Source organism: Syngnathoides biaculeatus, chromosome 6, assembly GCF_019802595.1.
Source record: "Syngnathoides biaculeatus isolate LvHL_M chromosome 6, ASM1980259v1, whole genome shotgun sequence".
Taxonomy (NCBI): domain Eukaryota; kingdom Metazoa; phylum Chordata; class Actinopteri; order Syngnathiformes; family Syngnathidae; genus Syngnathoides; species Syngnathoides biaculeatus.
In genome coordinates, this window is record NC_084645.1 from 10502408 (window position 1) to 10529107 (window position 26700).

At 41.0% G+C, this 26700-nt stretch overlaps 1 protein-coding gene across 2 annotated transcripts in view; it reads left to right on the forward strand.

The window, feature by feature from the left end:
- hydin (HYDIN axonemal central pair apparatus protein) overlaps positions 1–26700 on the forward strand; it is a 136664-nt gene that overhangs the window by 80208 nt on the left and 29756 nt on the right. For both annotated transcript variants that reach the window (XM_061822146.1, XM_061822147.1), the window contains exons 45-66: positions 386–526; positions 652–816; positions 1289–1486; positions 1586–1786; positions 7935–8140; positions 10510–10692; positions 10852–10971; positions 11046–11205; positions 12285–12457; positions 12560–12758; positions 15624–15717; positions 15834–15927; positions 16046–16205; positions 16611–16693; positions 16890–17045; positions 18781–18877; positions 22905–23109; positions 23940–24172; positions 24248–24396; positions 24464–24650; positions 24779–24887; positions 25072–25311. In XM_061822146.1, coding sequence (XP_061678130.1) covers positions 386–526; positions 652–816; positions 1289–1486; positions 1586–1786; positions 7935–8140; positions 10510–10692; positions 10852–10971; positions 11046–11205; positions 12285–12457; positions 12560–12758; positions 15624–15717; positions 15834–15927; positions 16046–16205; positions 16611–16693; positions 16890–17045; positions 18781–18877; positions 22905–23109; positions 23940–24172; positions 24248–24396; positions 24464–24650; positions 24779–24887; positions 25072–25311 — 3553 coding nt within the window. The remainder of the gene's footprint in view (positions 1–385; positions 527–651; positions 817–1288; positions 1487–1585; positions 1787–7934; positions 8141–10509; positions 10693–10851; positions 10972–11045; positions 11206–12284; positions 12458–12559; positions 12759–15623; positions 15718–15833; positions 15928–16045; positions 16206–16610; positions 16694–16889; positions 17046–18780; positions 18878–22904; positions 23110–23939; positions 24173–24247; positions 24397–24463; positions 24651–24778; positions 24888–25071; positions 25312–26700) is intronic.

Consider the following 26700-nt stretch of genomic DNA (forward strand, 5'->3'; position numbering starts at 1 on the left):
CACATGCCAGATGTGTCATCCGCATTTGAGAATGCTGAAAAATAGAACGATTGAAATGTTCAGAGAACGTTGACCAGAACGTCATGGTGTGACGGGGCCATTAGGTATGGTTGTGAGTGCAAATGGTTGCTTGTCTCTGTGTGTCCTGTGATTGGTTGGCAACCAGTTCAGTGTACCCTGGCTCCTACCCATAAATAGCTGGGATAGCTGGGACTCCCACGCCCCCTGTGAGGATAAGCGGCTCAGGATGTATGGATGTATGGTTATTTTGTCTGAAAGTCCTTTGCAAGCGCTTTCCAAAGTGGCCTTTACAAAATGTTACCCGTGATATGTATGCAAGCTAGAAATACAAGTAATTATTTTTTAAATGATCCTGTCCCTTTAGCCATCTAGTGCAATGGCCGCACCTCGAATACCATCCTCAAAAGAATCACTAGTGGACAAGAAAGATCAAGATCAGGGCAAAGACGAAAAGAGCAAAGATGAAACCAATAGAGACATGCAATCTGATCAAGACTCAGAAGTGGTGGGTTGACCATTAAACAGAATAAAGCATTACTTTGTCAATTTTGGCTGGCGATCAACTCAAAAGATTTTCAAACCAACATTCTGGGAGTTTATTTGTGTTACTTGTGTCATCATCTTTCCTAGCAAACGATAGATAAACTGCACAGTATGTTCAATGCATATGAGAAGATCCAAACTCAGGTGGAACACATTCTTCAACATTGGGACCGTGTAAACTGCATGTTGAGGGTCCCGCTTCCAGGTCAGGAGCCTCCACCAGCCCCAGAAGAGCCCCCAACAGAAAAACAGGTACTTGTCTTACATTGTTACATTTCATTTGCAATTAAGCTATTTGTGGTGGCACAGCTGTAGACCATTGGCCTCACTGTTCTGAGGACCGAGGTTCAAATCCCAGTCCGCCTGTGTGGAGTTTGCATGTTCTCCCCGTACCTGCGTGGGTTTCTCCAGGCCTTCTGATTTTCTCCCTCATCCCAAAAACATCCATTGATTCGATAGTCTAAATTGCCCTTAGGTGAATGTGACTGTTTGTCTCCATGTGCTCTGGAATTGGCTGGCAATCAGTTCAGGATGTACCCTGCCTCCTTCCTGATGATAGTTGGGATAGGCTTCAGGACTCCCGTGACGCTTGTGAGGATAACCAGCTCATGAAATGGATGGACTACTTGTAGACAGATTAATTTGCACAGAGTAATATTTGTTGTATTTGAAAATTTTCATTTTCTGGAATCTTCAGTGTCCATACCACTGGTCCTATTTACAGACTCCTGCGGCAAAGAAGAGCAAAAAATCGACTAGCAAGATCCCATCTCCATATAATCAGATTGAGACAGCCCTCAAAGCAGAAAAGGCAGCAGAGAAACCCAACATCATCCCTCACATCCTTCTTAAACTCACAGGCAAAGACTATCCAGATGTAGTTGAATTGTTCAAAAGAAAAGCCCTGCCTCCACTAAATGAGGTAGAGCCAACAAATATCGTTTTAATCCTGCATTTATGATTCATCCCGGCAGTATATTTCTTACTCATGTCTTTTGGTTTGGCTTTTGAACCTCCATAGGTACTGGATGATCTGGGGTTGGGAACAGGCACACTTTCTATCCCTCCTCCTCTTACCTTCTCAGTGATTCATCTGCCCAAAAATAGGGAGCGAGCTAAACGACAACTAAACTGTAATTGTTTCACTTTTCTGAGTCGTTCTGCTGGAGATGAACAAGATGAAAGAAAAGAGGAAGATGATGAAGATGTACAATCAATCAAGGTAAAGTCTCTTAATGCTACCCTTGGGTCAAATTCTTCAGAACTTTAATTTTGACTATCATGTGCTATGCAGATGACACTGTTATATCTAGCAGTGTCTCCAGATGATTATAGTCCAATTGAGGTGTTGTTTCACTGTCTAGAACAGATAAATAACTGGATGAGCCAAAATTACAGTGCCCTCCATAATTATTGGCACCCCTGGTTAAGATGTGTTTTTTAGCTTCTAATATATATTTTTTCTAAATAATATGGGACCTTCATGGAAAAAAAGAGAAAAATCCAACCTTCAATACAAGTGCATTTATCTAGTGGGGAAAAAAATCCCACATAAATAATTATTTGACATCAAATAATGTGTGTCACAATTATTAGCACCCCTGGTGTTAATACTTTGTTCCACCCCCCTTTTGCCAACAAAACAGCACCTAATCTTCTCCTATAATTTTTCACAAGATGGGAAAAGATAGAAAGAGGGATCTTCAGCCATTCCTCTTTGCAGAATCTCTCTAAATCATCCAGAGACCTGGTTCCTCTCCTCTTCAGCTCACCCCACAGGTTTTCAATGGGGTTGAGGTCTGGGCACTGAGATGGGAGGAGCTTGATTTTGTTTCTGGTGAACCATTTCTGTGTAGATTTGGCCATATGTTTAGGGTCATTGTCTTGCTGAAAGACCCAGTGACGACCCATATTCACCTTTCGGGCAGAGGGCAACAGATTTTGATTTTAAATGTCCTGTTATTTCAAAGCATTCATGATGCCATGCACCCTAACAAGGTTCTCAGGGCCTTTGGAAGTGGAACAGCCCCACAGGATCACTGGCCCAACCCCATACTTCACAGTGGGTATGAGGTCCTTTTCAGCATGCACATCTTTCGTGGCACGCCAGACTCACTTAGAGTGTTTGTTGCCAAAAAGGTCAATCTTGCTCTCATCTGACCAAAGCACATGGTCCCAGTTGAAGCCCCTATACGGCCTGGCGAACTCCAGACGTTTGTGTTTATGATTGTGAGTGAGGAAAGGTTTTCTCCGTGCATGCCTCCCAAACAGCTTGTTGGCATGTAGACAGCGCCTGATGGTTGATTTGGAGACCTTGTGACCCCAGGATGCTACCATTTGTTGTAATTCTGAAAAAGTGAGCTAGGGAGATCATTTGATTTCTCTTACCATCCTCCTCACTGTGCGTGGTGGCAAAATAAACATGGGTCCTCATCCAGGCTTGTTTACGACTGTTCCAGTTGTTTTGAACTTCTTAATTATTCCTCTCACAGTAGATATGGGCAGCTGCAGTTGATTGGCAATCTTCTTGTAGCCTCTGCTTGACCTGTGAAGGTCGACGCACATCTACCTCACTTGTATGCTGTGTTCCATTGTCTTTCCCATGTTTAAGAGTTGGTGAGAGAAATGACCTCTGTGTCATGTCATATTTATACCCCAGGGAAACAGGAAGTGGTGAATTACTAATCTAATGTTCCTACATACTCTGGTGAACTTTGCAAAGTACTGTAGAAATGACAGAAATGCTTCAATTATATTTATTTCTTGGGAATTGTTAAGGGTGCCAATAATTGTGGAACAGGTGAATTAATGAAAAATAATTATTTTTTAGTCAGGGATTTTTTTATTTTCTTACAATTCATTTGAGTTGAAGGTTACATTTTCCTAAAATGTTTAGTGCAACAGTATTCTTATGCAATAAACACTGAATTTATTTTAAGGCTTTTAACACATCTTAACTGGGGGTGCCAATAATTAAGGAGGACACGGTATCTTCAATTAAATCAAAATCAAATCAAAAGCCATTAATGTCATCATTATATGACTGTGCATACAACGTAATAAGCGCGTCTCCATAACGTCCTTGCATGAATAAAATAGAACATCTTAGATATGAGGTAAAAAAAAAAAAAAACATATTAAAAAATGTACAATTAAGGCATAGTCATTGCTAAAAGAACGTAAAAATGAATAAATAAATGCATAACGTGTCCAGGCCTTGGTAAGATTATTAAAACCAAAAAAAGCAAGGAAACAGAGTTGAGATGCATAATTTTAAATTACAGTACTGAAATTTTAATGCTTTTAAGTTTAAGGAATTGATGGCTCTAGGGAAAAAGCTGTCTTTGAGTACGCTTGTCCATGTTTTGTTGGACCTGTAACGTCTGTCAAGAGGGGAACAGGTTAAACCGGTGGTGAGCAGCTTTTATTTGATAGCAGGAGTTGGGAATGTCCGCTAGGGAGAGCAGAGAGCACCAGGTGATCTTCTGTGCGCTGTTGATCACTCCTTGCAGGGGTTTTTATGTCCACTGTTGTACATGTACCACACGGTGATGCAGGTTATGAGGATGCTCTCCATGGTGGTTCTGTAGAAAGCCAGCAGCATCTTACCTTTCAGATTGTTCTTCCTGCATAATCTCAGGAGATGAAGTCGTTGCTGGGCCTTTTTCACTACCGTCATGATATTTACAGTCCAGTTGAGTTTATCTGTGATGTAGACTTCCAGAAATCTGAAGGAGTGGACCCTCTTCACACACTCCCTATTGATGAACAGTGGGACTGGGTCCATGCCCCACTTCTGATAGTCCAGGATAATTTCTTTCATCTTTGTGGTGTTTTGTTTGAAGTTGTTTGCTGAACACCACATTGACAAATTTACAATCTCATCTCTGTCAGCAGACTCATCTTTTTTGAGATGAGCCCAATCACGGTGGTCTCATCAACAAACTTGATGACTGAGTTGCTGGGATGGGCTGGTATGCAGTCAGAGAGTATTGGAGAGGGGTCAGTACACAACATTGGAGGACCCGGCGGTGAGGGTGATTAAGGAAGAGAGGTGTTGGCCAAGTCTGATTGACTGTGGACAGTTTGTGAGAAAGTCTTTAATCCAGCAGATGGAAGAAGATAGTCCAAGGAGGGAGAGTTTGTCAACCAAAATACCTGAGACGATAGTATTAAAAGCTGAGCTAAAGTCTATGAAATGCAGCCTCACATATTTCCCTTTGTGTTGCAGGAAGCTCATTGGAGTTTGGCGCGCTATTGCGATAAGCAGCAGCGGTTTCCTCTCTAGGCAAACTGGTAGAGATCGAAGGAGGGAGGGTGTGAGCCTCTAATGTGATGTGGAACTAGCCTCTCAAAGCACTTCATGATCATGTGTTTGAGTGCAATTTAGTTTGAGTTCAAATGACTGTAATTGTTAACACTGTCAATGGCTGATTTAGGGGGGATGGGGATTCAGGCAGAGGGGAATTACAGATTTCAGGTAGAGGGCAACCTACAACAAAACTGATTTAATTGTTTTTGGTAATAAAGAAAAGTGAGCTGCTTTTAGTCAATACCCAGAGTCACCCTCTTTAAAAAAAAAGCAAAAGACCCAAGTACAAAAACCTGGGTGTACTGATAGAATCCTCTCTGACTTTGAAAAGTCCCATCAAATCAATTACTATAACTATATCGATCATCTGATGAACATACACAGAATGAAGGCTTGCATGTGCCAAGCAGATGAGAAGCACAGCCATGCTTTTATCCCAAGTAGACTCTACTATTATAATGGTCTTCTGAATGGACTTCCCCAAAAGAGCATTAAACACCTGCAGCTCATTCAGAATGCTTCATCCCTGGTTCTGACCAGTACAAAGAGGTCAGCCCATATTACTTTAATTCTAAACTCTTTACACTGGCTCCCAGTCAGCTTTAGAATAGAAGTTCTGCTACTGATCTATAAATCACTAATTGGTCGAGGTCCTTAATTCATGAAAGAAATGCTAATGGAATATAAACCCAGTGGGACTCTGAGATCGACATAGTCAGGGCAAATAGTGGAGCACAGAATCCAAAGCAAACTTGGTAAACCAGCATTTAGCTATTATGCTGCAGAGAAATGGAATAACGGGGGTATTCATTGTACATACTTCTGTCAAAATACAGAAAAAGTACAGAATTATAGTGTATTTGATATCTTGTCACAGTCTGGTTGAAATCACTTGAGGTTAGAGGAGTACAGCCGAGTATGGCTTTCATTACCATAATTACCAGGGACGGAGAAATAGCATGCCATTTTGCCTGAGCGAGCGAGACTTCATGAAGCACTCTGACTGATTTCTCACCAATTAATAACTTTATCAACTCTTCTAGTGGCCATTTTTCTCACAAAGGAACACACAACTAATCCAGTGATTTTGTTTTTGTGATTTTATTGAATATTTCTGGGGATTCTGAGGCTGCCTCCAGTCCAAGTGATGTTTACACCTTTGCGTCTTTGAGAGTTGGTCAGAATTTAAGTGACCTCTGGCTGATTTAACCATACTTGAGCATTTGGCAGTCTGATTGGAAATGTTTGATCTTTGTCTAGCCTGGCTGCCAAATCAGTTGTTCACTGTGGGGGTGATTTTGTGTAAATGATTACAATTTTCCACACACTTTGAGAAATAGATTTGAAAAAAAAAAGATGTACTTGAACATTTAATTTTACATTTGGTAGATGGGCAAGCACTCCAGGCACGCAACTATTCACATGGAAAAACATTTTGGAACCTGCATGTTCATGAAAAATAAAAATCCACAATGGTGCCTGAGGTTGTCATCGAATTAGCATCACAGGTACATTTAAATTTGGAATCAGTCAGTCTATTTAAAGGGTGACAAGTAGTTACTCTGTTGCTTAGTAACATGGTGCGTACCACAGTGTACATGCATTACAGAAAGCGATGGATAGTTATCAAAGCAGATTTGAAAGAGAATCACAGAAGTATGTTCAAGGTAAAGGCTATCAGACTGACAGACAGACAGCAATCTGAGATTTCTGTGGCAACAGTTACATTTACTATTTAGATGCTTAAGGTTCAACCTCCCAGGCCATGGCTGTAAGAGGAAATTGGATGACAAACTGAAGAGACACATAACACAAGTGTTAGCCAAAGAAGAGAGGAACCTGGAAAGAAACTGAAGGTACACTACACGGTCAAGATGCTGTACATCAGTCATATTATCCTATCTGTCTTGGTTTGAGGCAAAAGGGATGTCATTGGGGATATCCAAGGAGGACACCACAGTTGTCAGCAAATTATAGAAAAGCAAGGCTTGAATTTCCCATAATTGATCTTGAGAAGGTGTAAAACATACCAAGAAAAAAAGCACTTTCCCAACTCTGAAACATGAAGTAGCCTTGGTTCTGTGCTGTGGCTCCTCTGCTTTTTCTTTAATCTTTGTAGGGTAGAATGAAATATCAAGACAATCTTTCTCTGGAGAGAAATATACTGCCTCGTGTCCAAATGTTTGGTATAAGTAACAAGTCGTTGGCCTTCCAGCAAGATAATGACCCAAAACACACAACTAAAAACACCCCAAAACAGCTAAGAGCAAAAGGGACGATTCTGAAGTGGCATTTTATGATCCTTGATCTAAATCCTGTTGAACATCTGTGGAATGAAAAAGCGCCCTTCTAATCCAAGACAACAAGGGCAGTTTCCTCAATATGTACCAAAATACCTGTTGATGGGTGATAGTTAATGAAATTATTTAATTGCACGTATTCCCTCAAAAAGTTGGGCAGCGAAATATATCATCCAAGTAAGACATTTGAGAAGAGATTATCATTTGCAATGTCAATTTGACAGCAGACATAGTAAAAAAAAAAAAGCAAAAATAAACAAGTTGTGAATACATAAAATAAAAGTAAGTTGAAAATTCACATAACAACAAACAACAACAAATTAAAGGTTGCTATTTTTTTCAAGCCTGTCATGAGTTTCTTTTAAAAATATATATATATTCTATTGAACCACATTTCAAAAACAATGTCTGGTTGGTTAACTTTTCATTACATTTTTGTTTGTCATTACTTTTGTCAACTGCAAGTTATTTCAGTGATAATCAGGTGTTTTCGTTCATTAACAAAAGGGTATCACTAATTTTGTCCAAATGCATAACTATACATGCAATTAAAAAGTGATTTTTCCATAATATTCCCCATGTATAAATAAACCTGATGACTTTCGAGGTACACTTGAGCAAGGCTCTGTTGCCATTTGTGTGCTCCTTCAGACTGACATCTTTCCATGATGTCTTGATTGTATGTGGTTTCCTTCTCTGTGCGGTGTTTAAAAAAGCTGTAAACAAATTACTGAGTGTTGTATGTTTTTGTCCACAAGGCACCAAAAGGTCGCAGAGCAAGTGCAAAACTGAATATGAAAGATAAGAAGGGTAGAGAGAGTCAGAAGAGTGTGAAGCGGCCTGCTGCCCTTCCAAAAGCTAAAGGCTTGGAACAAACCTTAACTTCTGCACTTGTGTCTTCCACGTCTGACATCGCTGAACAAGATCCACACCATGCAAGTGTGGAGCAGAAACGCAATCAGAGGTACGACTATAAAACTATTGACAGTACATTTGATCTATGGCGTTCTTTTAATCCCCTCCACAAGAGAAATTTTTGCCAGCCTTTTAGTTGCCATGTTTGCTGCTGTTGTTTTTAATGTATGCATAGCTTTTCTGTTTTATATATATATACATATATATATATATATATATATATTTATTTATTTATTTATTGTCACTGATGGTGTAGTGATACACTTGCGCGATTTTGGTGTGAGCAGCGTGATATCGGTTTCCTCTCAGTGATGGTCTGGATGTGGCTGCGGCTGGTTGTCCACGTCTACATGTACCCTGCAACTGACAAGTTCAAGGTGTCGTCCGCCTTAACCCGCAGTCAGCTAGCTTATCCTCCAGTGCCCCGCAACCCTAACCAGGATAAGTGTTGTTGAAAATAGATGGATATTATTTTTCCATTGTCATTGGTAGAAAAACACGTTACTCTAAATTGTAACTTGTTCTTTAAATTGCCATAGAATTGATGTCAATATTAAAATTTTGGTATATATTTAGATTGTATTGCTTATTAAGGGGATGTATAGATTCAGAATGAAAATGACCAAGCTCAGTGCATCTGTGGTACCTGCGACTTGCAGTGGCTGTGGCCCTTATTAACTAAAGGTTTTCCGCTGCAAATGTTGGTACAAGCTTGATTACAGCGCAGATGTGGAAGCAGCCCTTCTAACCAGATGCATCTGGGATTTAATCTGCCAAACAGGTTAATTTTGTACATTGTTAAGGGAGTTGCTACAATTTCATGAATATTGCACTTGATCTTGTTCAGTGTGATTTATCAAACTTGAGACACGTTTTTCTGGCTGATTTTTCATCTTTACTTAGCATATGGCATGTGTGAACAGCACGTGAAGCAGGACAAGATTAGGACAGGCAAAATGAGAGGCAATGGGGAGAACTTTTCAGATCATGTAAACATTGTTCATCCATAGCAAATCATCTCATCCATGTCTTTACGAACATTGCTTTGGTCACTCATGCACAGATGTGTTGGAACAGGAAGAGGAACAGTAGGTGTCCAAAACATCCTGATATAATGAAGCATTTACAGTTCTTTTCACTGGAGCTCAAGGATAAATATTTTGAAGATTGTCAAATTCATAGGAACACTGGAGATGACCTTTCCTGTTCCAACATCAATGTGCACTAGTGGACAAATCAAGGTTTATAAAGACATTGATGAAAGAGTTAGCTGTGGATGAACTTTACTTGACTGCACAATCTTGACTTCAGTTCTGTCGAACACAATTGGCTGTCTTACAACTGAAACCGAGAGCAAATGCCTTCCTGTCCAATATCAGTGTGTAACCTCAGAAATGTGCTGCTGGAAAAATTGTAGTAAAGTCTCATAAAAATACTCCTAAACGTTGTGGAAAAAAACCTTCCCAGAAGAGTTTAAGATGATTGATAAGATGATTTAAATGCAGAAGGTGGATCATTGTCATATTGAACCTTTATGGATTAAGTTTAGGATGTCGTTTATATTGTATTCATATCCTAGTCAAGGCATCCATCCATCCATTTTCTAAGCCACTAATCCTCACGAGGGGCGGAGGAGTGCTGGAGCCTATCCCTGCTGTCAACGGGCAGGAAGCAGGGTATACCCTGAACTGGTTGCCAGCCAATCGCTGGGCACATTGAGACAAAGAGCCCCACTCACAATCACACCTAGGGGCAATTTAGAGTGTCGAAATAATGTTGCATTTTTTGGGATGTGGGAGGAAACTGAAGTGCCTGGAGCAAACCCACGCAGGCATGGGGAGAACATCCAACTAGACACAGGCAGGTCTGGGATTGAACCCGGGAACTCAGAACTCTGAGGTCAACGCTTTCCAGCTGAGCCATCATGCCGCCTGAGTCAAGGCAACTGAGTGAATATTTTTGGCGAAATAGTGTATTTTCTTCCCATTGGAGAAATGTCCACCAGGCACCACTGGTCATGCCATTTAAAACTCCCTTCATGTCTGCATTTCCAAGTGTGTTGGTCATTTCTGCGCTCAGTGACAATTGATGCTGCCCCTCCCAGAGCAGTTTTCCAGGTAGCTGTTTCAAGTTTTTAACAAAATGTAACACAGGATTGTCACATACTGTACCTGTACATCAAATTACCAGCTGGTCAGGATGAGTTAGATCAAATGATATATACCTTTATGTGGTTGCTGGCTCTCCAAAATTATAGCAAATTCTCAGAGTAATCGATTTATTTGTTTTTATACATGCTTGTTTCCCACTCCGAATAACACTTCTAATTCCATTACTTCAAACTTCATTGCTTGATTGCAGTCAGCTATTCGAGATACTGGTAAATTAATCCCTATGAGTTGATGTTTTTGTATGCAGCCTGACAACATTTCGTTGGGTTGTACCAGCTAAGGGGCAAGTAGTGCTGAAGATATGGTTTTACTCTGGCTCTCCTGGGAATTTTGAACAGATTTTCAACTTTGAGCTACTTGGGACCCACAAAGTTTACCAACTCCTCTGCAAAGGGATTTGCACATTTCCCTCCTTCTGCAAAGACTACAAGTAAGTCACTTATTGAACAGTCATATTGTTGCAGATGTTGCAATTAGATCTGTGAAACCCCTATTGGAATTTCTGACAGGACTTCAATGAGTTTACAGACTGTGCCTTTATTTTTTTTATGAGATATGCCTTGAAGTCATTCTTTTTATTTTCTAACAGGATTCTTTTTCCCTATTGTCGAGAGGTGCCTAAATTAATTCAAGGACTTAAGAGGTCTTATGTAGTTAATCCTGGATTCTATGAATTTGGACCATTACTCTGTAGCAAGACGAGAGACAGGTGAGAAGAGCAAATAAGATGGTGGTTTTTTTTTTTTCCTGCTGCACATTACTTGGCTATGTCTGTCTGTGCAGATACAAGGATAATCGGTATCCAGAGAACACAGAGAGATTGGTGATCAAAAACAATTCAGGACTAGAGGCTGAGGTTCAGTTCTACTTCCAAAATGACACACAGGCCATCACCTATATGCTAGATCCTCCCAATATGACTCTACAACCTGACCAGGAACAGGTAACCAAACATAGAGTTGACATCACAATGTGATATTATCAGAGACCGTTCTGGACCGCATGCCTATTTGTGAAATGGGCGTTGATTACCTCCCCTTAGCCGATTGTCCAAATAGGGTAAGGGGGACTGAGGTGGTGGGTTGCTGGCAGAGATTCAACATCCTGAAAATTTCACGGTCCAGGTGTATGCACCACGTGTGACACATGTCGACTGCGCAACCCTGGCCGATCATCAACAGGGTGTGGCCCAAGATCAGAAACCTACAACAGGGTGTTTTGGGTTACCTCGCTTCTCTAGGAGAATGTTTTGTCATAAGATGCTGTTCTCTTTGGTCGAGCTTTTGGACATCTGTCATTTAGTCCACTTGTGGTGTCTTTCTTTTTTGGAGGAATATTCCAAACCACTGGTTTTCCATCTTGTCATGATCCTGCCGCTTCAGCACGAGCTGGGCGGCTGCGCTGATTGGGAGGCACACACCTGTGCCTCATGCGGGCCGATCATCCCCTGTATAGATAGGACCCGGTGACGACTGGTCCTCCGCCAGTTCGTTGACCTTTATGTCCCGTTCCAGCACTCGTACTCCTGATTGATCCTGTGTGTACCGAACTTCGTCCGTTCTCCGACCAACATTGCAAGCCTGACTCCTTGATCCTTTTGCCTGCGTTGATTGTTTCCCCGTGTACCGACTCCTGCCTGTCCGCTCATCTGTTGTCTTCGCCCGACGTCACAACTACCGCTGCTGCACCGGACTGCCTGCTGGATCCCCGACCTCTGCGTACAATAAACGTGTCTCTTCTTGAACTACCTTGCGTCTTCCGAGTTCCTGCATTTGGGTCCGACCTCTCGTTCAGATGGGACGTGACACATCTTGTCCGACCTTCAGATGTGTTAGTTTCTAACCCCTCAATACCTCTGGGCTTCATGTCACAAACATACCCAAAATCAGAAATTGAGTGTACAAATTTGATTTTATGTATTGTTTTAATAAGTTTTAAAAAAATTCAATGTAATGCTGTCTTCAAATTACCTCAGAGATGATGATTTTTGTATTTTATTGGGATATTATTCCACTTTGTTAGGAACTGACTGTCTGGGCCTACCCAACAACTCCAGGAGAAATCAAGGACAACATTGTGTGCTGTATCAAGGACAATCCAGAGGTTTTCACTATTGCTCTATCCTGTTTGGGAGTACGACCAGAGCTTGAGCTGGAAAGCAAGCGTCTGAATTTTAACAGGGTTCTACTTCACAGGTACCAGATATTTAAGTTATTTTTCAACAATCAGTATCATGTTTCCCATGTGTCCTATGTGTAAGAGACTTTTTCTCTATTATAACTTCTTCTCCACTAAAGGCAGGAGAGTCGAAGTGTGAAGCTCCACAACAGGACACCTCTGCCAATATCTTGGAGGCTTCATGGGATAGAGGAACTCGGTGATGAGTTTAGTGTATCTCAGGACCACAGTGTCGTCTTGCCTAACTCCTCCCTCCTCTTGACCATGCACTTTTTGGCCAAAAAGCCATTGAATATTAAAAAGCAATTACGCCTTGAGGTAAGCTACCATTAGGCTTGTGTGCATGACATTGTGGTAAACAATTAACATTTATCAATAGCGTTGTTCTTTCAAAAGGATGAACTTTTTTTGTCAACGTACTGAAGTGAATCAATCACCTTATGAAGTGGTTTCGTTGTGTTGTCAGTTCTGTCAGCTCCTTGCGAGCAAGTCGGCTGGGAATGGAAACACAACTACAGCGTTCTGTCACTCACTCATGAATTTTTACAAATAAACAGCCAGAATGAAGACAGTGGAGAGACTGCTCTGAATGTATCGAACTATCATTTGCGATTTGCCACGGAACAACGACGCATAACTGCTGCGTTCTGTCACTCACTAGTCAATCACCACCGAATGACCAATAAGCAGCCAACTTTACAGGTTGGGGAGGGAGTGTTCTGAACTATTGCTGTGAGTGAGCCCTTCGCGATTTGCCAATGAATGATGTGCTACATAGTGAACTTCTGCCATGAGTGATTTTAACTGTTCGTCATCGTGGGGATGGATTTGATCGACATGCGTTTCTCTTCCAGATAAAGGCTAATGTTGACTCAAATGCATAAAAACAAGCACATGGGACAAGTATAGAGTTGTCCATTATCTTAATCGACAAAAGAAAATAAAAGTAGAAGCAAGGTGAGGCTGCAAGAAGTGATGAGTTAAGAAAAACTAATTTGAAAAGATTTATAATAAATTTAAATTCACACATATATACATACAGTAAATGATATTGTCCTCCCTGCCTGCTACAATTACTATTGTTTAATATAATATTTATATGTTAATTATTAGGTTATTAATTATTGATAATGTTCTAAATTGCAATTACACGGTTGTATTTATAGTTGTATAGCATACTTGCTATAGTTGTATAGCAAGTTGTTTTCCCATTCGTTTTGATTTCAGTATAAGGAAACTCAGCAATTATTACACTACAGTTACCCTAATTGGTGGTGGGCTTCAACACATTATTTGCGATTAATTATTATTATCTTTAAAAAAAATTCGCACCATTTAATCACATTTTGTATTGCAAATAAGGCGGAACCTTTGTCAGTGCATGATTTCCAGGTACGCCGATTACACTGACTGTCACGTGCAGGGGACAAAGGGGTAGGACCAAAATGCAGGACTTCGAAGCAAGGATGTGGTTTAGAGAGAGGTTTAATACCAGGCTGAGGTCAAAACACAGGTAGGCTGTCCAAAACGGCAAAAACACAAAAACACGTTGCAAAAGGCAAACACTTAAAACATGAACAAGACTAGATGTGACAATGGTGGCACATGAACACTGGGATGTGGTAACAAGGCACATGCACTAAAAAGCAACCCATGTATTCGTGCAAACTCACGTATAACGAACTGGCAACGTAAGACACAACACGAGGCTTAAATACATGATGACATCATTAACAAAAGTGGTGGATTTGAGGGGCTACTTCCACAAACACAAACATCAGAGCTCAGCCACAAAAAATGGTGGAAGTGGATGAAAGCATCTAAAGGCAAGGCTGTTCTCTAAAAACATTCCTTAAATGGCACTTTAACTTTGGGTCTGTTTAATTTTGGCAGGGGATATTGTCTATTTATTTTTCCACTGTCTTGTTTTGAAATGAAGTTAAAATCATTTTTCCACCATTAACACAATTTCTCTTTGTGTCAGTTATTTGATTTAGTCAGCTACCAAAACCCATTTAAATTAAACCATTTTGCTCTTTGGGACAAACAATGTTATACGATTAAAATAAAAGAGATTACTTATTTACAAAGTCTCAAATTCATTAGATTATTTTTTTCACAAAGTCCCACATCACATATATCAAATCAAATGAATAATTCCTCCTTGTACGATTCAGAAATTAAAACTATAACTCTAATTTGATTATTTGAAAACTATATAGCTAGCAACACAGTAGGGCAACTGGTTAGAGCATTGGTCTCACAGTTCTGAGGTCTGGGGCTCAACTCTCCCCATGCCTGTGTGGGTTTTCTCCGGGCACTACGGTTTCCTCCCACATCCCAAAAACATGCAACATTAATTGGAAACTACATTGTGAGTGCGGTTGTTGTCTGTCTCTATGTGCACTGCGACTGGCTGGCAACCAGTTCAGGGCGTACCCTGCCTCCTGCCTGTTGACTGCAGGTATAGGCTCCAGCACTCCTGCGACTCTCATGAGGATAAGTGGCTCAGAAAATGGATGGATGGATATATATATCTTTAGGACCCTGTGTATGTCCTTGTTTCACTTGTTTTTTTTTTGTTTTTTTTTCGGATCGGAACATCGTAAAAGATAGCGGGCGGATTTCCACTCTGGAAAAAGCTTTTGCAAAATTCTTTTAATTTTAAAATTGTTTACTTTAACTGGGACCTATTTTGCCAAACCAACTTTCTTTGCACATCTGTCTCGGGGTTGTGAGGTCTGAGGACCTGGGTTCAAATCTGGCCTCGCTTGAGTGGTGTTTGGATGTTTTTCCCATGCCTGTGTGGGTCTTCTCAGGAGATTCTGGTTCTTCCTTTGTCCTAAAAACATACATAGCAGATTAATTGAAGACTCTAAATTTCCCGTAGGTGTGAATGTGAGTGCAAATGGTTATTTATATGTGTCCTGTGATTGGCTGGTGACCAGTTCAAGGTTTACCCTGCCGCTCACCCAAACTATGCCTTGATAGGCTCCAGCATGCCCGTGGCGTAAGTGAGAATGAGCAGAATATAAATGAATGAAAGAAAGTACACATGAATAAACACTATAGCTATATAATAATATAAATAATAATATAATTAATCCAACCATCCATTTTCTGAGCTTTATTAGGGCAGGTTGTATTGGTGTTTTTCATTTGTATGTACTCCATTTTTTTCAGGTTTCAGATGCAGAAAATATTTTGGGCATCTTATACACTGATAAAATACAGGTCTCTGCTGAAGCCTTTGATGTAGCCTTGGACATCACACCAGGTTTAAATCAGAAGTTTGCAATATACAATATGTAGTACCAGTGACACAATGACTGACATGTTATAGTCTTACATTTTTTTTTTTTAACACAACCAATACTTATCATTTTATGGCAGATTGCTGTCTGGACTTTGGAACTATAAAAGTCTTTGAAGAGGTTGAACGTACCATCAAACTGAAAAACCAAGGAAAATATGAATTTATATACAAGTGAGTTGAGACTCTTGGGTTTACATTGTGCTATTTTTACACCTTTGTTCAAACTCATATGGAGAGAATATGTGTTGTACTAATACATCCTTTTCCTGCTGAATCTTTCTTTCACTAGGATTTTAGTTGGAGAAAACAACCCAAACCTAATCTCGGCCTTCACAATGTCCCCCTCCACTGGTACCTTAATTCCTCGCAAAAAGTACACACCCATTCAGATCGTCTGCAAACCCAAGAAAGAAGTCTTAATCACAGATAAGCCTGTCCTCTCTTGTCAGGTATGACTATTGGCACACACAGTATACAGTTTTAGATTTAATTTTAAATCAATCTGTCTAATCATAGATAGATAGAAGACCATCCTGTGTGGAGTTTCAATGTTCTCTGTGCTTGCGTGGAATTTCTCTGGGCACGCCAGTTTCGTCCCACATCCCAAAAACATGCATTCATTGGAGACTCTAAATTGCCCCTGTGAGGGCGACCGTTGTCTGTCTCCATGTGTCCTGCGATTGGCTGGCAACCAGTTCAGGGTGTACCCTGCCTTCTGCCTGTTGACAGCTGGGATTGGCTCCAGCACTCCCGCCAGCCTCATGAGGATAAGCAGCTCAGAAAATGGATGGATGGAAAACTACACTGTAAAAAATTGTAGTAGTATTGTAAGCAATTGTACTTGTCTACTACAGGTGATTGAGCCCAGCAGTGGGGATGGAGGACATATTGTAGCCATTTTACCCATCACTGTCTCAGTCCAATCCGTCTTCTCCAGGTTTAATTCAAATGTCTTCTTTTTTTGTAGAAAATGTGTACCTTTTTAATGCTAGACTCAATATTTTGTTGAAAGAACTTTATGATGATTTTTAATTGTATAAATGCAAAAACAAAGTTCTTTTGTCTCATAAATGACTGCACTGTATTCTTGGTAATGCAGTGATTACAACATACCGTGGTCTTGTCTGGTGTAGGTACACAATCTCACCTTCTTGTGACATCAACTTTGGTCCTCTTGTTTATGGCTCCAAGAAAACTCAAACTTTCACAATTGAGAACAATGGAATGTTTGAGACACATTACACCATCTCCTGTGTGGGCATTGACATTTGCCCTCGAGCAAGGCAAGGGTAAGGAAGTACCACAGCATGACAGCACTTCAACAGAAATGTATTTCCTCCGCTTTATCATTCGTTGTCACTTTTATACAAATATGTATACATGTAGTTGTGTACGATATATACCTACACTTTGTATGGAAAGTATTTAGACCCCTTTACATTTTTCACTCTATGTTATACAGTATTGCAGGCATTTGCTAAAATAATTTTTCATTTTTTTTCCTCATTGATAAAAGAGCACCCCATATGGACAGAAAAAAATGAATACATTACATTTTTGCAGATTTTAGGAAAAAAGGAAAACTGAACTATCACACAGCCATAAGTTCCCAGACATTTGCTGTACCACTCCATATTTAACTCGTGTGCACTCCATTTCTTCTGATCATCCTTGAGGTGATTCTACACCTTCATTAATCAAACTTGATTAGGGGAGCCGCACACATGTGTAAATAACACCTTACAGTTCACAATGCATGTCGGAGCAAATGAGAATCACAAGCTCTAAAGAACTGCCTGAAGAGTTCACAGACAGAATTGTGGCAAGGCAGAGATCTGGCCAAGGTTACAAAAAAGTTATGTTGCCTTTGAGGTTCCTAAGAGCATAGTGGCCTCAATAGTCCTTAAACAGAAGGAATTTGGGACAATCAGAACCCTTCCTAGAGCTGGCTGTCTGGCCAAACTGAGCAATCGGGGTAGAAAAACCATGGTGCGAGAGGTAAAGATGAAGCCAAAGATCACTGTGGCTGAGCTCCAAAGATGGAGCCGGGAGATGGGAATATTTTCTTGAAACTCAACCGGCACTGCAGCTCTCCACCAGTTGGGCCTTCACGACAGAGTAGCCCGACAGAAGCCTTTCTCAACTGTAAGACACATGAAAGCCCACGTGGATTTTCCTCAGATCGAACTTTTTGGCCTCCATTCTCAGTGGAATGAGTCGAGAAAATCAGCCATTGCTCATCACCTGTCCAATACAGTCCCAACTGTGAAGCATGGTCATGGCAGCATCACACTGTGGGTGTTATTCCAGCTGCAGGGACAGGATGAGTGGTTGCAATCAAAGGAAAGATGAATGAGGTGGAGTTGATACCCTGGACACAAACCTTCTCCAGAATGCTCGGGACCTAAGACTGGGCTGAAGATTTACCTTCCAACCAGACAATGACCCAGAACTCCTAAAATAATGAAGGGGTTGTTTCAGAAGAACTCGTAACTGCTTTTGAATGCCACAGCCAGAGTCCAGACTTACCCAATTGACCATCACTGGAAGGACCCGAAAGTGGCTGTGTACCAACATTCATCATCCAACCTGACATAACGCGAGAGGATCTGCAAGGAGAAATTGCTGATGATCCTCAAATCCAGGTGTGAAAAACTTGTTGCATCCTCCGAAAAAGACTCATGTTTATTAGTGCAAGAGGGTGTTTCTACTAAATACTGAGCAAAGGGTCAGAATACTTATGGCTGTGTGATGTTTCTTTTTTTTTTTTTTTAATAAATCTTCAATGTTTTCTGTCACTGTGGGGTGCTGTGTGTACATTAATGTGGAAAAAAAACAACTTAGACAATTTTAGCAAATGTCTGCAATATAACAGTGAAACTTTTAAGGGGGTCTGAATACTTTCTATTCCCACAGTATATACATATACATACATAGAGAAAACAGTTCAAAGTGTGATGTTCATATTTTTCATGTACAGTGTAAGATATTAAGATTATAAGTTATATTTTCTGTTGGTCACAGTAAGAAAGCTGCTCGAGAGAGTGCATCAGAGAAGTCTCATACAACTGGGAGTAAAATGAGGAGCGAGTCCTTTCATAAAGATACAAACGTCTCACAGGTAAAACTATTTGTGGAAATAAGTGAACAGCCAACTTTTTATCCATACTTTTATTATGTCAGTACACTGTTGATTTGTCTCCCTATGTTTTGTCATTTTTAATACAAGGTGCCTCGATCTTTATTTTCACTGCTCAGCATAAGTGAAGTTTTTATGCAACGAGTTCAATGGTTTAGGTTTTAGTCTCTAAGAAAGCTTACATGGAATGCGAATGTTGGTTGCTTAAAGGTCAACTGACAGCCATATATTCATTTTAAAGGTCAAGTGTCATCCCTATAACCATTCTAAAATAGATATTGTAATGAAAAATACATCTAACATTATTCACGTCAATGTTTATACGAAAAAATAAATATGAGCGGACAGCGCGTCATCCATGCGCAAAGTTACGGAAGTGTCATTCAACATCCAAGTGGTCGCCATTTTGGCTGCGTTTACTGTCTGTGACGTCACCCCGGACATTCGCCATTGAAAACACGCTGTGGCCCCCATTATGGGACACGCCCCTTCAGACACAGAAGCTCTTTTCAAAGAAGAGAACATCTCACAATCTAGTGAAGTGACCATTGCAATATTACCCTATTGTTTCGAGCCATAGTTAGATGTATGTGTATGTATGAATGAGCCAGCTCGGCCGAAGCCGTGCTCATCTGCGGGGCACACGACTTGGCCACCAGCTCCTCTGCGAGGCACACTGCTTGGCTGCCGGCTCGTGCACGACGCACTGCTTTGGCGGTGGCTCGTGCGACACTGAAGCTCGGACGAAGCCATGATCAGAGGACACGGCGCCGACGCGCACATCGACATATTTTGCACCCCTGTCATATGTAGGTGGAACTTTTGTTACGTTATGAGAGACAGATTACTGCCCCCGCCCCAACTATTTATTTATTTTTTTTAGTAGCTCTATACACATGTACCTGACATTTGGAACCCACGAAGCTCTCGTCCTTTGCACCCATGCAATCCATTTCTCACGACGAACCGGGTCTCTTGCAAACTTATAAAGGTTAAATCCATCCTACCGAGTGTTCAAGCAATATCCAGCAATGTAACGAGCCTGCATTTTGGCTAACACGAAGGAACAACAAGCTCCCTTCCCGGAGGTAAAACTAATAGAAACAAACGAGTACACTTGAGGGCATTCCTGCCCAGTACATCACTTCCTGATCTTCTCGAAAACAAATCCCTCGAGAGGACTTCCATGGCGGGAGTTACAAAAAGCTATATATATCAAAATCATGTTTTGTGCTGAAAAAACGCATGGGTCCCTATCATCTGCTGTTTTTTTTTTCATTAATAACATACTAAAAATCACGCATTTCATGACAGTGGCCCTTTAAAATCGATATTGTTATGAAAACTACATATAATATTATTCACTTCAATGTCTATACGAAAAAAAAAAATTAGCGGAGAGTGTGTCATTAATTGGTAAAGTTGCGGAAGTCTCTCTTGACATCCCGATGGCAGCCATATTGCTTGCAACTCCTATGGGAGAAGAACAGTAGATATTTTCGGATTTTTCCGACGCCCCTTCTGACACGGAACCTCTTTTTGAAGAAGAGAACATCTCACAATTGAGTGAAGTGACCAGGGAAATATTACGCTATCGTTTCAAGCCATATTTAGATGATAAGCAGATCACTTCTAACTATCAACAGACTCCCTGACAGACGGACAAGGAACCTGATGAAATATTCAAAATGACAGGCCTATAATTGTTCTTGTGTATGTAGCGTACTCAGGAGGACCCATGCCGGGCAAAGGGGTGCCCAGACACCGGTGGCTGGTGTGGGGGGGAGAACTGCCTTCTCCTCCCCGCACACGGCCAAACCATCTCCCCGCCTGATCCACCTCCACGTTGAGGCTAACGCCAGCGCCTGACGAGCGACAACAACAACGCCAGCCCATGAACATCGACACATTTAGCACCCCTGACTTAGAAACTTTATGACGTTATCATGACGTGGATCGTCTGTTAAATTCTGAGAGAAGTATTACGTTGTTGGTTGCCAATGGAGCTTTTTATTCATCCTGCTGCTATCGGACAAGTACACAGACACTACCGATATGATGCGGATCTTTTGTGACGTTCTGAGAGAAGGATTAGGTCAGGGGTCAGGAACCTTTTAGGCTGAGAAAGCCATAAATGGCAAATATTTTAAAATGTAATTCCAAAAGCTAATATTTTTAAAACTAAATACAAGTATATTCGTGTATTTTATGTAAGATCAACACTTTAAGAGTACAATAAGTCTCTAAATTCATTATATAACATTCAACTGTTGCTAACCAATGATGACAAAAGTACTTTTTTACCATTAATGCGAGTTCTTTGCTGATGGCTTAGTTCTCCGTTTCATACACCATAAATTAAACTTCATGCAGCCTTTGAGACTTTCATCCATTATTCATGAAGGTAGGTTCGTCTTAATGTTTTTTTAAATGTGAGAAAGACTTCATATGCATCGGTATAACCAAACATTGTCAGTACAGCAATATTCACACGCCGCGGTGTGTGGTATGTGATGGGAATACGTTCCAAGTTTTCACAATCAGCTGGTCTGCAGGTTGGATTTTTTCATTTGTCCCCACTTACGTGCTCTTGCCAACAATGCTTGATGACAGAGGCATGTCTTTATGTAAAAAAAAAAAAAAAAATTCCGGTGGTGGGTAGCGGATAAGCTCTCTGTCATAAACCACAATGATAGGCTGCGTAAGAACTGTAACATTTGTAATTATGAATGTACCCCTTTTAAGGGTGAAAGAGGGGACGGTGCAAGCTAAACTAAGAAGAAGAGTGTGTGGCTGTCATTGGAGGCCGTGCAGCAGGTCATTGTTAAAGAAAGTTTTGTGCGGTGCCAAAATGTTAAAAAAGACATCAATCTGATCGCAATCGACCAGAACTTCCTCGCGATCGACCAGAACACAATGAGCACACACCAGGGCTGTGGGAGCCATACGCAACCACCAAAAGAGCCAGGTTTGGCTTGCGAGCCATAGGTTCCCGACCCCTGGATTACGTCGTCGGACGGGGACAGAGTTTTTTTTATTATTGCTGCTTTTGGAGAAGTTGTTCAAGTTAGTTAGCTCGTGTTACACGTTACTAAACTGTCTTTCTACTTCTATTTTATTGTTTTGTGTTGTATTGTGTGTGATTAAATTGTCTTAAACACAATACAAGTGCTCCGATAACAGTATCACCCAGAACTCAAGCCTGCAATATAAGCATAGGATTGGAAGTGAAAAAATCCAATCAGGACAACCCTAAAGTTCAGTGCTCCAGTCATGCAGGAATTCCTGAGTCCTCTTCCACATATACAGACACATCTTAGACTACTGTGTTTCTGTCTCTTTTAAAGGGGATGAAAGAACCTGCTTCAATTGCTCAGGAATAAAGGCGGATGTGGTGATGCCCACACCAAACACCGCAGATGTCTCTTTTTAAATGCGCTGGTCCATGAAATTACCGAAACCAGGACCAACAGGCTTCATTGGAGACTTGTGCTTCCCACGTCGCAGAATTTACTCACAAAAATAGAATTACAGTAACAGTCTCACCAGGCATGAGTTTAGACTGACTTTCTGCCACCAAATTGTCACTCTGTCTGGCCATGTCAAAGAAACACACTTTCATTGTGCATGGATGGCCACTTGTCACAAAACACTCTGCTGAAATGGCAAACATGCACAGTGAGCCTTGTGCTTTCACGGAAATCATCATACACCAGTTCTTGTGCTCTGCTACAGATTCATCGTCTACAAAAATAGAGCCCCAAGTGTTTCAGATAATGTAGTCTGACTGTGATGTCACAGCATTGCAAAATTCAGAACAGCTTCCTCATAGTCATATTTGGGAAATGGGGAATTCAGAAAAATTTACCTGGCTGTGTTACTTCACATTGGAATATTTCCGCAGGCACTCCAGAAATCCTTTTATATAACAGCAATCATTTCTTTATATGTGCCTCGTAAATCAACCCTTTGAAAGTCTAACCTTCCATTCCTTGTTCTGCATTTCCAGAATCGACTCAGCACAGGGGTGTTTGCGGTATTCCCTTGCACTGGAACAATGCAGCCAAGGAATCGCCAGGCAGTGACAGTTGAGTGTGTAGCTGAGCAGCTGGGCAGCTGGAGCCAGAAGTTACTTATCGACATCAGTGGCCGTGACCCCTCAGACCACCCTGAAGGCATACCATACAAACTGATAGCTGAAGTCTGTAGGCCAGGTAGGAACAGAATTGCTGGACGCAGGATTCATCACAGTTCTTGCATCAGCACGTTCATGTGGACTCATCTTTAGAAAGATCTTGATCCACCTATATACCAGCGTGCTCCGGGAACTTTGCACACCCATTAAAAAGAAGCTCCACACCATCCACACCAAAGAGGTGGATGGATTATTTTAACAAAAATAATTGCTCAGATTTGCAGTTCTAAGAACCCGGGTCCAAATCCCTGCCCCGCCTGTGTGGTGTTTGCACGTTCTCCTGGTGCCTGCATGGGTTTTCTCCAGGCATTCCAGTTCCCTTTCCCATCCCAAAAACATGCATTAATTGGAGACTCTAAAATTGCCACTAGGTGTTATTGTGAGTGCGACTGTTGACTGTCTCCACATGCCCTGTGATTGGCTAGCAACTAGTTCAGGGTGTACCCTGCCTCCTGCACAATGACAGCTGGGATTGCCTCCAGTGTCCCCATGACCCTCGTGAGGATAAGATGCTCAGAAAATGGTTGGAATAAAATGAATAAATGCATGGTTGATTATATGGATCATCTTGTACTGAGGAGACAGCCTTTCAAATGTCACAGTTAGTTCCATGTCAGGTTCTACAGTTACATTGTTTGTCTTTGCAGCCAATTGTACCCTTCAGTGGTGGCATCAGAAAAAACAAAACACACACGTGGGGATAATTCTTTAAATTCCAAGTAAAGCCTTTGGGGTCTATAAACTTCAATAATTGCACTGTACCATGTATAGGCCCAAGCAAGTGGTGCAGTCTTTCCCCATTTGTATTCTTCTCTTCATTAATTGACTTTTTTTCTTGTTGTCATCCAGGCATTGTGTTGGACATGGCATCTATATTTGAGGAGCACCATATGTGTCAAAACAGCAGGCAGCTATCATCTGAACAATTTTTCAATGCTGAACAAGTTTTTGTGCTAGATGAGAACAAGTTTATTTTCAACAAAATTGTTGTGGGGAGAACATCTCAGGCTCGCTTAAAGCTGACCAACAACAGCAAGGTGCCTTACACGCTCAACTTAGCCATCAGATATGTTGGCATAAAGGTAAAGATTTGTCGACTCCGGACGGATCAACATATCCCGGTTGAAAAATGTATAAAATGACCATTATTTTTACAGATGTCTGGAAATGTTGATGTTTTTGAATTGTCTTCTCCAACTTTGTTCGTTCCTGGTCAATCCCATGCCTTCACTTCTTTGAGCTTCACTCCTCATACCATGCATCTCTACAATGCGGTTTTTGAAGCCACATTCGATAAAAGCAGCAGGTATGCCTCATGATGGTATGCTGTTTTGTATCCATTTAATTGATTATATCCCCTCTCTTGGTTAAAGAATAACAACAAACCTAAAGAGCAAGGTTCTGGAGTTTGACATAATAGGTGAAGGCTGTCTACCAGTTGTGACAGTGATACGTCCATCCAGCAAATCAAATCCAGTTTTGCACTTCAGACGGATATTAGTAGGTCGTACTAATTCCTTACCCTTGGTGCTGCTAAACGATGGCAGTGTACCAGCTCAAGTGAGTGAATACACTTTGTTATTGCTTTATCACAAAGACATACTGATAAAGCAATAACAATCAGTTATTTGTATTATTTGTGAGACAAAGCCAACTCTTTTTACAATCCTGCTGTTTGCTTTATAAAGGTCCAGATTGACATGACGGATAAACACGGTGTGTTAATGCTTGGAGCTGCTCTTGGCAACAAATGTGGCACTATTCACTTCTCTCAATTTGAGGACACCCTTAACGCTGGTAACAACAACAAAAAAAAAATCCTGTAGAAGATCATTTGGCTAAATCTATTGCTGTTTCAATTATTTATGTGGTATGTGTTGAATCAATTATAAAATCACCATACAAATGATACCTTTCATGACTCACTTGTTTAGCCTTTACAATGCTTGCAACAATCTCGATTCAGTTTTTTCTTCAACAGAGCCTCGGTTAGTCCACAGTGCGTGCCTGAAACTTGATATTAATGAGAGGGTTGAATTTGAGGTCACATTCTCCTCTAACAAACCTCTGAAGGTGGATGACAAGATTTCAGTGCAAGTAAAGGACAGCCAGTATAGTAATGCCACAATTCAAGTAAGTGGAGAGGCTTACCAGCAACTTGTCAGCCTTGACAACATCAGAAAGCCAACAAGAGAAATGAATCCAAATTATGATGAGGAAGGTAAGACTTAAATGTATTGCTTTAAGCAAATATTACTCATGAAGAGGAGAGGATGTATGTTTCATGTTAGTAATTCCCATATGGTTTAGTTGCATTGAGTATTAAAATTATTTTTCAACAACTTTCCCAAACCAGTCAACTATTAGGTATGTTACTAAATCCAGAATAACAACAGCTATGTTCTTTTCATTTCACTGTGCTGGATTTTCGGGATTTGAGTTTCGCGAAGGTCCATCAAAATTGAGTTTTTTTCTTTGTTTTATGCAAGATAATCCTTGTTCTTTTCAACTGATTTTCTGGGGGAAATCACTTTCCCACCTTTTTTTAAAAATGGAAATTCAGGTTTTCTGCAAGAATACCTTAGACGCATTAATTGCATAAATATCCATTAACAATGTATCCAATAGGTCATGTAATATGTACTCTATTTTGACAATGTGATCTTAAATCCTCTCTCATTTAATAGTGTTTTGAGAAGATTTTTATCAACAATTGCAAATTTCAGGGGTGTTGGCATTTTCGCGAGTCACATGACCTATGTGCGCGGATTGTTAGTGTTACGTGCCACAACAAAGGTTCGATTACATGCGACACCAGTATGCCCAGCGTTTATTTCTCGGATTTATCCTCGACTGATACCAGTATCGGTTGATGTGACGTGAGCGGCTCGGCCACTCGGTATATCGGAAAGATGGAGGAATACTTCCATTCACAGCTGTGAGCGGCTCGACAGCTTGGGAAGACGGAGGAATACTTCCATACACAGCTGTGAGCGGCACAGCTGTGAGCAGCTCGGCTGCTCGGATGATCGGGAAGACGGAGGAATACTTCCATATACAGCCATGAGCAGCACAGCTCCAGGGTTCGGGGGAGCCGTGACCTCGCTCCCCGAGACATGCAAGCGAGCTCCGGGGCCCGGGGGGCGAGCTCACAGCTCCGCCGGTCGGTTGATCAGGAAGACGGAGGAACGGCTGTGTATGGTAGTATTCCTCTGTCTTCCGATCAACCGAGGAGCCGAGCGACAGAGCCGGTCACGGCTGTGCCACTCACGGCTGTGTATGGAAGTATTTCGCACTCTTCCCGATCAACCGATACTTCTATTTCTTCATCATATGAGGATAAATTTGAGAAATCAGCACTGAGCATATTGGTTTCACATGTAATCGAGCATTTACAACCCTACATAACACGTCACATCCGCGCACGTATGTCATGTGACTCGTGAAAATGGCAGCGACCCTGAAAATTCGTAATTGTCGATTAAAAATCTTCTCAAAACACTATTAAATGAGAGAGGATTTAACATCACATTGTCAAAATAGAGTATATATTACATGACCTATTGGATACTTTGCTGATGCAAACCAGTGGAATGCCCCTTTAAGGTGG